Raw genomic sequence first — 12,275 nt, 5'->3', positions numbered from 1 at the left:
GTACCAGTCAAATATTTTGGCCCAGAATCCTGTTAGTGAAGGGCAGAACCAGAAGGCATGAGATAATGTGCCTTAAGGCACATTATCAGAATTCTGATACCTGACTTTGAAAGGCATGTTTGACACTGACAGCCTGCTCTGACGTGGGGCTCTGACCGTAATGTCAGCGCGCGTTTGGAATACAAACTCCGTATGTGTCGTCGAATACTATTGGCTTGTGAAATGACTGACAGCCAATCAGATCAAGCCTTCCTAACGTGCAGAAAAAAAGCAGTTCTCGTCCTCGTTTCCTCGGTTGGTAACGTCTGACAAACAGAAGAAGAAGGTAACGTCTGAGTCCGGTGAGTTATGTAGAAATGATTGTTCTTAATTGACGTGAATGACACTTTTTACATGACATAATTGGCCTGGTATATTTGTATGGAGGTTTTCAACAGGGGGGGTGGGGGGACAAAATGTTAACTTTGAGTCTGTCGCCGCCATTATACCACCGAAGAAGCGTATCCCGCCCTCCTCCTTTTGGTCGGTTCTTCTTCTTCTTCTTCTTCTTCTCCTTCTTCTTCGTCTTCTTCTTCTCCTTGCTAAAGAAAGTAAACACCATTGGCCCAAGCATCGGCCCAAGTACAGTAGCAGATGGGGTTTAGTTGCTAGCTAAATATGGTTGCACCAGTCGCTATGTTGAGTTATGACATTTAGCTTCGTAAGCTAGCTAGCTACCACGATGGGGAAGTGGTAGAAGATGGCCAGCAGCAGCAGCAACCTACCGAACAGAAAGACCACTAACGTGTTAGCTAGCTAGCGTTAGCTGCTAACTGTTAGCTTGCCTTGAGCTAATTCAACAGCCGTTTGCATTACCTCTGCTGCCTTGAACATGCAGCAAAACTGTCAAGTGAGCGCTAACGCTTGATACTAGCTAATCGCAGTAGCTAATAATACTAGCTAATAGCAGACAAACTGACAAGAGGGTAATTAAAACAACAATGGCTAAGGTCAATGCGATCTCTTTATAAAACATTGGACAGCAACATTCACTGTCATTACTGTTGATTGATCCACTCAGGACCCGACCAGTCAGGATGTAACGTTAGTGTGTTAGTGTGTGATTATCAGGGCGAGAAGTAGCTAGCAAAGTGTTGCATTGAAAGGTAACGTAATAAATAAGTATGACAAGATCAGCTTCAACATGGAGGATTAATTGTAGCAATTGCTTTAAGCTTGGCTCTTGGTTATATCATTACATCACATAATATGTGATGTAACGATATAAGCAAGATAAAGAAAGGCTATAATAGGCACAGACTTGCAAACCGTGCCAGTTCTACGACATGTAGTGTGCTTTTCTCCAACATTGATCTAGCCGAATGTATTTGCTTCAAATGTACATACACATTTCAAAGCAAAAGAAATGCAAATTGCAAACTAGATCGGATTAAAGAGGATCTTGGCCAGCACTTACCAAAAGAAGCGGACCCATTACCCGCACCCAGACGCGAGTCACAACAACCACCAACCAGACAGACACCAGCCAGGATCTCCAACCAGACACATCCAGACAACAACCAACAAGACCCCCAACAGACATAAGCCAAGACCCCCAACAGACATAAGCCAGGACCCCCAACCAGACATCAACCAGGACCCCAGCCAGCATGGGTGATGAATTGCCAAAATGTAGCACTTTGAAGCAAATACAAACAGGAAGGGATTAAAGAGGGTCTTGGCCAGAACTTATGAAAAGAAGCGCTCCATTACCCCCACCCACACGCCAGTCACAACAACCCCCAACCAGACACCAACCAGACACCAGAGTTGGGGACTTGGACTAGGGTTGGGCAATATGTTAAAATTTGCCAACCGACCACTGTCAGCCCAACAGCCGGCGATTGCCGAGATATTTGCACATATTTGTGTGCAGGGGGCGGGGTCCCGGGGGAGCATCTCTGCCAGACACGTGTGTAACAGGGCTAACATTTTTTTTTCATTTGCCAACCAGGGCTTAAATTCTTTTTTTGTTGTGTTTTTAATGGAAACTAGGCATCTCGTGTGCTACGCTACGCGCGCTCCATTCCTAGGCTCGCCCGTCCTGCAGCTCAGCTGCTGTGTGGCCTTGCCTGCCCTATTGGTGCATGCACAATGCCTGCCTCCCTCTCTCTCTCACCCTCTCTCTCCCTCTCCTCTCCGTCAGTCTCTCTCGTGAGCCTCAGACTGATGACATAATCACTGATGACATCACCGATGACATTACTGATTACATCATCACTGACATCACTGATGACATCACTGATGTTACTGATGATGTCATCAGTGTGTGAGTGAATTTATGACATCACTGATGATGTCATCAGTGGGACAGACAGAGCCCCAGCTCCCATTTATATACTGATGATGCTGATGGTAAAGAGATGAGTTGTGTAATGTCTTCTAAAGAGATCACATTTGCCATTGTTGTTTTAATGACCATCTTGTCATCTTAATCTCTTGGTGAAAACAATCTACTGCTGATCAAATTGAGCTGTAATGTGTTCCTCCCAATGTAGGGGGCAGTTGTGAGGAAATACAGCGTGTTGCAGACTCGCCGGGAAAATGTTGGTAGTGGATTTAGTGGGGATGTTCTTTTTTCTTTTTACCCCCCACATACACACACCTCGGAGAAAAGGCTTCCGTCATTCAAAAACCCTCTTCACTTCAGTGACCAGCTAAAGTAGGTCAGGTCTAGAGATGGAAGTGTAGACAGGGGGAAAGCTCAATACATTCAGGTGGTGTCCCGTCATAGACACCTGGTCAGCGTGGGGGAAATCCTCCCGTTTTCCCCCACGGCCCCTAGTACTGACACAATGTTACCGGAAGTAACATTTTGAGGGCATTCCCACACTGTATCGATGGCAAATTCTATTGTCAGTAACAGAGAGGACTATCCCAAGAGCCCTGGACCAGAGCTAGTCCCACCCTCTTTATCCCTTGTGTAGTCCACATCAGACAGACATTGCCTCTGCTCAGGGGTGTAGTGGAGAGTAAATGCAAGTAAACAGTTTACCCACCACCTCTTTGAAATGAGGCAGATAGTTGACTCACCTATTTTCAGATCACCTGTATAAATCAATGAGGGGAAACAAGTTGGGTAAACTACTTACGGTACCTTGGATAGTTTACCCACCTCTGTATTTACCACTACACACCCCATCACACACGCTGCTGTTAGGTGTTGCTGCACATGAATTACGTTTACAGAAAATGCCAGGTGCCACTTGCTTCACATATGAAGCCATAATCAGAACAGAATGCACTTACAGTTAAACTGGTTCAAGTCAACGTTTGTAGGGAAAAAGAGGTTCATACTAGGGGAGTCAAAAATAATCGATTATAAGATGCATCGCGATGCGGACGTGCACGATTCTGCATCGATTCACAAATGTCAAAAATCAATTATTATTATTTATTTATTTTTATAATCAAATAAAATATAATGGAAGTACAGTACATGTAGTTGTTTATTTTAATTATGGATCATAGTACAATGCAATTCCAAATGCTCTTTTATTTTAAAAGTAGCCACACAGTGAGAAAAAATAAATCATGTATTGCGGAGAAAAGTGATGCATCGATTTAAGATGCATCGATAATCGTAATCGAATCGAATCGTAGCCCTCTGAATCGTAATCGAATCGTGAGGCCAGTGAAGATTCACAGCCCTAGTTCATACCAGAGGCAGACCTCATCACTGGTCATGAGTCTGGTGTATAAAGATTAACTTGCTAGTCGAGCACTGACCTGATGTCTTTGTCCGGCCATGTGCGCCACGACAGCATGGCCTTTACTGATAAAAATCAAATGTAATGTAACGTTACACTGCATTACCACCGTGCTAACACGGGGGGCACACAATGTCATACTGTGCTGTTTCTTTCCCTTGCATTTATAAGTTGTCAATTAAAATGAGCAAATTATGTATTGTGCGTGACATTAATGATTTCTTGCAAAAGGGTAGATTATTGAACCCCCCTCCCCCCCAAGTTTTCCCCAGTCTGTTTCATTTCTTCCCTTTTTGAGCAGGGATTTGCTAGCACTCTGACACTGTGAGGTCTGGTCTGTAGCCAAGCTGCAGAGAGCAAGACTCTGCTCTTCCAGTGGGTCCAATTACAGCACATATCTCATTGATGCTGGAGCTTAACTTCAGCTTGGCCCTTGAAGTGGCAGAGAAGCAGACTTGGCAGAAGGTCTCCACCTGAGCAGACACCTGCATGGTGAAAATAACAATTAGGCTAGCCCCCGCCTCGGCCCCCCCATGGTGAGTCATCTTGGCAAACCCCAGATTTACCCAGCGCACTTGTGCCTGACTCGTCCTCTCTTGATGATGCATGCAGGTGCTTCTTTTCACCAGGAGAGGGCGATGTTCACAACCTAACTTTAAATTGAATGCAGCACTATTGTGTAAGCATTTTGTAGTTTTTCCTGGCTCAGAACGAGCCTGACTACTACACACGACAGTAAGCATGATTGGTTCATGGATACTGCACATTTTAACTGTTGGGTTGGTGTAGTCAAGGGTTATCCTGAACACAAATATATCAATCATTGTCAAAAAAACTATGGCACTGTTTTCACAGCACCCCACGTTTCAGACATAGTCATTTCAATGTACTGAGACTTTTAACTTGAAATGAAATTCTCTAAATACAGTAAATAAAATGCTTTATTTTGGATTGATGTGTAGTCCGACAAGTCCTGCAATATATCAGTCATGTTAGAACTTATGGAGCAAGCAAAGGAAGTAATTTGATGGTACAAAGCTTTATATCAGTCATTTGCTGTCAGTGATATAGTAGAGCCAAAGTGAGCAGTTATGGGTCATTTATACTTCATTTTCATACGTAAATAGATGCGTCCATTTCAAACGTTACTATCGTCACTGCCCACTTACTTCCATGCGTCGTTCACGTTGGTAATATCCCGTTTCATGCGTATCCATAAGCTTTCAGATGACGGACAGAAAACGCACAAAATGAACGCAGAGTACGGACAGAAGGCTCTGTCCGTCTCCGTCTTTAACATAGAGTATAATTGGGCTTTAGGGGTGTGTTGCTGGGAGCGAGCGAGCATCAGATCAGTTTTCCAAATGAAGATGTCCTAACTAATCTGTTCTATGTTTAAGTTAAGTTAAGTTATCCTTTATTTATCCCCTTGGGGGGAAATTCATCCTCTGCATTTGACCCATCCTCTACTAGGAACCTTCCTAGAACTAGGAGCAGTGGGCAGCCACTGTGCAGCGCCCGGGGACCAACTCCAGTTCTTTTGCCAGTACCTTGGTCAGGGGCACTGACAGGAGTATTAACCCTAACATACATGTCTTTCTTTGATGGTGGGAGGAAATCCACACAAAAAACACGGGGAGAACATGCAAACTCCACACAGAAAGGACCTGGGACGGACCGGGGTTCGAACCTGGGACCTTCTTGCTGTGAGGCAACAGTGTTAACCACTGAGTCCAAACCGTGCCGTTTCAGCGACGTGTCGCTTGATTGAACAAGAACAACTTTGGCCCAGGACCACGTGCGTCATGCAGTAACCAGGCGACCTCATGCAATTCGAGGAAACGACATCTTTCAACAGCCCAAGTTTGGCACTGATGACATCACTGATGACATCATCATTGATGACATCACCGTTTTTCAACAGCCCAAGTTGGGCACTGATGACATCACAGATGACATCATCACCGTGATCCATTCCTGAACGAATGCCAGATTCACCCCCCAAAACGCCTTCTCTTGACCACGCGCTGTGCATGTGCAGTCTGCGCACATGGTCAAAATCCCCAGAATCATCCTGCTTCCCCGTATTGAACATCACTCGTAGTATATCTGGATCATTATTTGCACTCCATAAGCCAGAGCACGCTCACTCGCTCGCTCACGACTAGTTGTTAGGTAGGCTCCATATACCCGTGGTTGCCCATCATCTAAATTGCTGTTTTTGCATTGCTACTTTTCTTACAAAAGCTTTTTGTTTTGAATCCCCCCCAGCAGCCATGGAGACGTCCACGTCGGTCTACATGTGCTTCCCCTGCTACGAGGAGTTTGACACTCTGGAAGAGGTGCTGAAGCACCAGCTGACGTGCACCGCTGAGGTTACAGATGCTCCTCCGCTGGTCACCGCTGCAGCCGCCCCCGTCAGTGTCTCGCTGCTACAGGATCGGGTAACTAACTGGCATCCTCTACACTTTCACATTTTATCATCTGATCTGAAACATGTGATCTGTGCTATTGGATCTTAAAAACACATTAAGTGCTCCTCCTCAGGTTTTGTATTCAGAAATCTGTGTAGTCTGGCTGCAGTCGAGCCACAGCAAAACCCGTAACAGCCCATTTTCAGACCAAAATGTGGGCGCACAGCAATATGATCTCATAAAATCTGATCTTCAGAATCAGATCCAGAAAATGACATTGAAATGCTTAGTCATAGTCTGCACACACTGCTATTCATCAAAGTAGTAGTGTCCTTGATCTAAAGCTAGGGGCACACTTAACATTCAGTCGTTGGTAATGCACACTGGATGCTTCCAAGGCATGGCTGACTGCTAACATTATATTTAGGTTTATACACTAACAACATTATATTTAGGTTTATACACTAACAACATTATATTTAGGTTTATACACTAACAACATTATATTTAGGTTTATACACTAACAACATTATATTTAGGTTTATACACTAACAACATTACATTTAGGTTTATACACTAACAACATTATATTTAGGTTTATACACGAACAACATTATATTTAGATTCATACACTAACAACATTATATTTAGGTTTATACACTAACAACATTATATTTATGTTTATACACTAACAACATTATATTTAGGTTTATACACTAACAACATTATATTTAGGTTTATACACTAACAACATTATATTTATGTTTATACACTAACAACATTATATTTAGGTTTATACACTAACAACATTATATTTAGGTTTATACACTAACAACATTATATTTAGGTTTATACACTAACAACATTATATTTAGGTTTATACACTAACAACATTTTATTTAGATTTATACACGAACAACATTATATTTAGATTCATACACTAACAACATTATATTTAGATTCATACACTAACATGTTTTTACCAGAGCACATTCAGTATGTTTATTTCTGTGTTATCATTGCTACACATCATTATTCATGTTAACAAGCCCTCGCAAGTTCACATTTTGTACTAGAATTGTAAAGTGCTGTGTGATATTTGTGATGAATAGTGGTTCCTTCTCAAACGTTGGTCTAATAGGCATCTCACGCACTACGTGCGCTTGATTCCTAAGCTCGCCCACTGCGAGGCCTCGCCCGTCCTGCAGCTCGGCCACCGTGTCACTGATGACATCACAACATCTTATGACATCACTGATGATGTCACAATGCCTCTGACATCACTGATGATGATGTCACAATTTATGACATCAGTAGGATGGGAGAGACAGACAGAGCCCTTACTCATAATAATGTGTGTGTGTGTGTGTGCGTGCGTGTGTGTGTGTGTGTGTGTGTGTGTGTGTGCGCGTGTGATGTCACAATGCCTCTGACATCACTGATGATGTCACAATTTATGACATCACTGATGACATCATCACTGGGACAGACAGACAAACAAACAGAGTCCTAGCTCTAGAGAGAGAGAGAATGCTGAATTCTCTGTATTTTGTTTTGTACTGGTCTAATTAGGGCATTATCAGTGGAACACATGTAGACATTGACAAATCTATTAAAGACCAACAATATCTGCCACCAAATCAGTGCAGCAAGTTAGATGTCAGACTCTAATTTTAACCCTGAAAAATTGGTAAGGGCTAAGTGATAATACCAATATAATTATCATAATTTATTTTTGTAAGCACTCAAGTGCTACCTGGAACTGCCGTGTCTTTAGTGTAATGGAAAAGTAACACATTAGCACGTTGTTTATCAGACTAATGAGCCGCTGGTATACAAAAGAGTTATAATGGCTAACTGAGCAGTGCTGAAATTGAATTGATTGTAGGTAGGCTAACTGTTCCATCCTTACTGAGGACAAGGTTATGCAGAGATTACAATTTGCAACTCAGCCTCTACATTTCAGAATGTGTGCGCGTGCATGTTTCCTTTTTTCAATGAGCTTTGCTCTGGCATTTTGATACGAATCAGTGTTATGAACATCTCATTTTCTCAAAATGACCTGACCTCCACTCCTGAGGGGTTGGATGTACAGGACTCTATTACATTGCAGCATATACCTTATGTCTAATGGAGAGGCAATTTTCGGTCACGACAGACAGATTGCATCTGGAGTGGCCAGCGGGAAGAGGAGCTTGAGAAGAGGCATCAGTCAGTGCCACACCTTCTCCTGATGGATCACTCATTGGCCTCCTCATATTGGAATCAGCTGGAGAAACACTGTAAACCCAGAGAGCCTTATGGTGTCCTGGCCCACGCTTTGCTGCCATCAGCTGCTTTATCACCACCATCCCCAATTCATTAGCCTGATGGTCATAATTTCTGTGTATATAAAACCCGGGCCTCAAATGAATATAGAGACTAGAGCTGTGCTTGTGTCCACATGCAGTTTCTTGGTGCACCTCTTTGAGCCTAATCAGTGATTGGGTTCATGAGAAATGCACCTGACCCTGCTCTGACAGAACAGATCCACCCCATTTTCTGAGTATCCACTGTATATCTGCAAAAAACCCTTATCAGAACGCTAAAAATATCCACGTTTAGGCCCTCCAATAACGATTCAGGAATTAAGTACAGTAATGGATTTGACTATAGACCTTATTCGATTGACGTCACTCACGTACGGGCACGCCCACCGCCGCCATATTGTCGACATAGCGCTGCAGCTTTTAAGTGACAGCCTATGTAAGAGCAGCGTTTATAGGAAGCTAGCCGCCGTTAGCGTTACCTGTATCGTTCCAATTGTGTTCGGATGGTGACCTGCGTTAGGCATGGCTGTAGTAATGACAGCAATAAAGTCCCCGTGGTTTGTTTCTATCTCTACCGTCCTCAGACGTGAAGGGAGCGAGACTGAGGATACGTCAGCAGCACAGGAGAGGTGTGGATAGTTAGGAGAGACAGGTGAAACTTTCTGACAGCTCCTCACAGCAAAGTCTGTTCACCTCGTTCTTTTGTTTATTTATTACAGGCATTAACGGCAGCATACAAACAACAACTCTGGGGTTTTTATTGCTGTCATTACCATCGCTATTTTGTAATTGAACAGAAACGACAATAAGGCTAGTTGTCAGCTGCAGTGCTGTGTGCGCGCAGGACGGTATGTCAACAATATGGTGCCGTCCAGGGTTAGCGAATAAGGTCTATACCAGATAAGTTCACCGTCGGCAACATTAGTGATCCAGCGCTATCATCTTAATTCAGTCAGGAAGGGCTTGCTATGGATTTCTAAGGCAAAGGTGTGTCATTTTTCAGTTTTTGATCATTGAATTTGTGAGCACTGCTGTAGTGCCTCTTTTTTTCTAGGCTCATCTACTTCTCAGCCGGTTGAGGGGCCATAACCCTGTCAGCATGCTTAGCATCACCTACTGTACCTAACTAGACAAATGAGCTAAGCGAGATGCCTACAAGAGCATGAGTGTCACTTACCTCGGCATTTCACGCTTCCTGATCCATAATGTGATGACACTGCTCCTTTTTTTTCCTTTTCTTTAATTAGTGGCCGGGCCAGCGAAGCGGCAGGGCCACTTATTGTATTTGCCTGTATTCTTCTTCTCCCGGGAAGTTCGACTTCCCATGCATGAAAACTAACTAAACTTTGCACAAAGGTCCAGTCCCATGCCAAACGTCTTTGATGCAAATTTGGTGCCAATAGTCCCAACGGTGGCACTACATCGACCGTCTAAAGTTTCAAACTTTGAAAATTCGTAAGAAATCAGGCATACGTGCTACGGCTTTGCAACTTTCACCGAAATGTGGGCCCAAATGAGGAGAAACTTTTGTACAATGCAACCTATGGCCAATTATGAAGTCTAAAGACCGCAAAACTGCAAAAACTGTAAAACGAATTAAACCCTACCCTCCTCCCACATTTTTTCTTCAAACAACACCAAACTTCAGCATCTGCATCGTTAGACAGATTTTCGATTGGTAAAAAATTGAGCCCACAGTGCTTGATGCACTGCCTAAAGAGCATCTTAATTACCCTAATTACCTAGGGCAATTAGGTTGTATTTGTGATGTCATCAGTCATTCAAGCAATTGTGATGCCATCACTGATGTCACTCGAGCAATTGTGATGTCATAACAGCTCAAAGCCTTGAGACTTGCCCGGCCACGACCCATTGCTGCGCAGCAGCTATAATTTAAGATTATTTTTGGCCCAGAACTTTTGCAGACCTGTGGATCCACAGGTGCATCGGAGAAGACCAAGGGCCAACTAAAAATAACCCTGATGAAGATCTGCATACCGAAACATTCCCAATAAATCCTTTCTAATTGCAAGTGAATAAGACGGTGTGGAGTTCTTTGCTCAAGATTATTGTTTTGCCAATGTTTGCCTTTATTTGATAGTTGCCAGTAGAGAGAGGCAGGAAGATTTAGGATAGAGAGGGGCTGACGTGTGACAAAGGTCGAAGGTCAGATTATGGTCTGTGCGCCTTATCCAACTGGGCCACCAGTATACTTCCCCATACCAAACGCACATGTTCAAAACGCCCTCTTCAAAATGGGCAGCGCAGAGAAAGTTTGTAGGATGGTGTGAGAGTCTTATCGTCCCTCTTAAGTGTGCCATTCATTGCATATGAACTTTTTCTTTAGGGAGCAAATATCCAGTCTCATAGCTGCTCAAAGGGAATCAAATCTCGACAACACTAGTTGGGTTTCCATCCAAAGGTATCGCAAATTTTAATCAAATTTTCAGAAAGTCGGCAAAAGAAAATGCGAAATAATCCGCGTTTCATCCACTTCTATTATGGAAATGATAGAGCTGTCAATCACCTCGTGTTTGAGGCTGTCTGCCTCTGCTGATCAGCTGCTATATAGAGCAGATAGTAGTGAATACAATTTCATTCAATTCTAGAAGTGAGTCGCCTTAAAGTTATTAATATCCCAGTCTTCTGTTTACCACGGCGGGTATTGTGCTGCATATTTACCATGGCAGTATTTACCTTGTGTAGCCCTATTGTGTGGAGGCTACACGGCATGTCATGTTTTGCAGTGATCAAGGCAAACTGTGGCCTTTGAATGGAGAGACAACGGAATATCGCTTAATCTTTCCACCGCACGTATCACATTTTCCTTTTATCGATACACCCGACTTTTCCACCTCCCTCAAGCGTGAAAACTTTTTTTGCGATATTTGGATGTTTTGCGAATTTTGCAGCGTTTCCACACAGTTTTTGAATGCACAAATTGAAATTTCGCATAAAAACCGTTAGATGGAAACCCGACTACTGACAGTTTTAATATTGGGTAACTTTACATTAAACATGTTAAACAATACCTTGTGATTCTCACTGCACTGTGCCTGCAGTTTTATATTTCCATTCAGTCGATCAGCAGTTGCATCAAACCTGGTTGGTTAAGAGGTTTTTAGTCAGCTTTGCCTTGACCCCGATTCAACTACATGTGGTCTTCAGTCACGGCATACCAGAAATACTAAAACACAAAGTTCTCACAATTATTATGTGAGACACATTGAAATGCCTCCCTGAATAAGAGTTTTCCGAAGCCGGGCATCTTTAACACATTCAGTGCCACAGCGCTTCAGTAAAATTGTCTGGAGCCTGTGCCAGATTCACTTCCATTCAGTTGAAAACAGCTATAGAATTTTTTCTATTATGGCTATATTAACGGGGCTGGACTTTAATGAAACATTGAACACTCCTGCTTCTTCCAAAGAAGAAATTTTGTTTCTAGACAGTTCCATTATGAAATTACAGCCTCTCAAAAAAGTGCACTTTCAAGGGTTTTCTGTCGTTTTTTTTTACTTTCCAAGATATAGGCCCTTTTATGAATACCTTTTGCACTCTAATTTCGAGCACATTCACTGACTCTGGCTGGTGTTTTCTGATGTGGTGGCGTGTGGTGTGGTTTCTGTGCAGCCTGTGTGTCACACACCCCTCTCCCCCCCCCCCCCCCCCTCCCCCCTCCCCCCTCTCCCCTCTCCACCTCTGAGCTGCGGGCTCCTCCCACACGCACAGAGTTTGTTTTCTCGTTTTTGCCCCGGACAGATCCCAGCGCGCATCATTTCCTTGATGGGCAAACGCGACTG

General features: G+C 43.3%; 1 protein-coding gene across 4 annotated transcripts in view; it reads left to right on the top strand.

The window, feature by feature from the left end:
- Positions 1-290: 290 nt before the first annotated feature.
- The window catches only part of znf574 (zinc finger protein 574), a 30,813-nt gene continuing 18,828 nt past the window's right edge, over positions 291-12,275 (top strand). For 2 of the 4 annotated variants that reach the window (XM_083661418.1, XM_083661415.1), the window contains exons 1-2: positions 310-341; positions 6,021-6,193. In XM_083661418.1, the coding sequence (XP_083517544.1) occupies positions 6,026-6,193 (168 nt within the window). In that variant the 5' untranslated portion in view covers positions 310-341; positions 6,021-6,025. Of the gene's footprint in view, positions 342-856; positions 890-6,020; positions 6,194-12,275 lie in introns of those variants that run through there. The other 2 variants (XM_083661416.1, XM_083661417.1) reach the window with 2 other exon arrangements.

Source organism: Poromitra crassiceps (genome assembly GCF_964638095.1).
Source record: "Poromitra crassiceps genome assembly, chromosome: 26".
In the NCBI taxonomy this organism is placed as follows: Eukaryota; Metazoa; Chordata; class Actinopteri; order Beryciformes; family Melamphaidae; genus Poromitra; species Poromitra crassiceps.
Note: the sequence above shows the minus strand (reverse complement) of the source record. Positions and strands in the feature narration are given on the sequence as shown.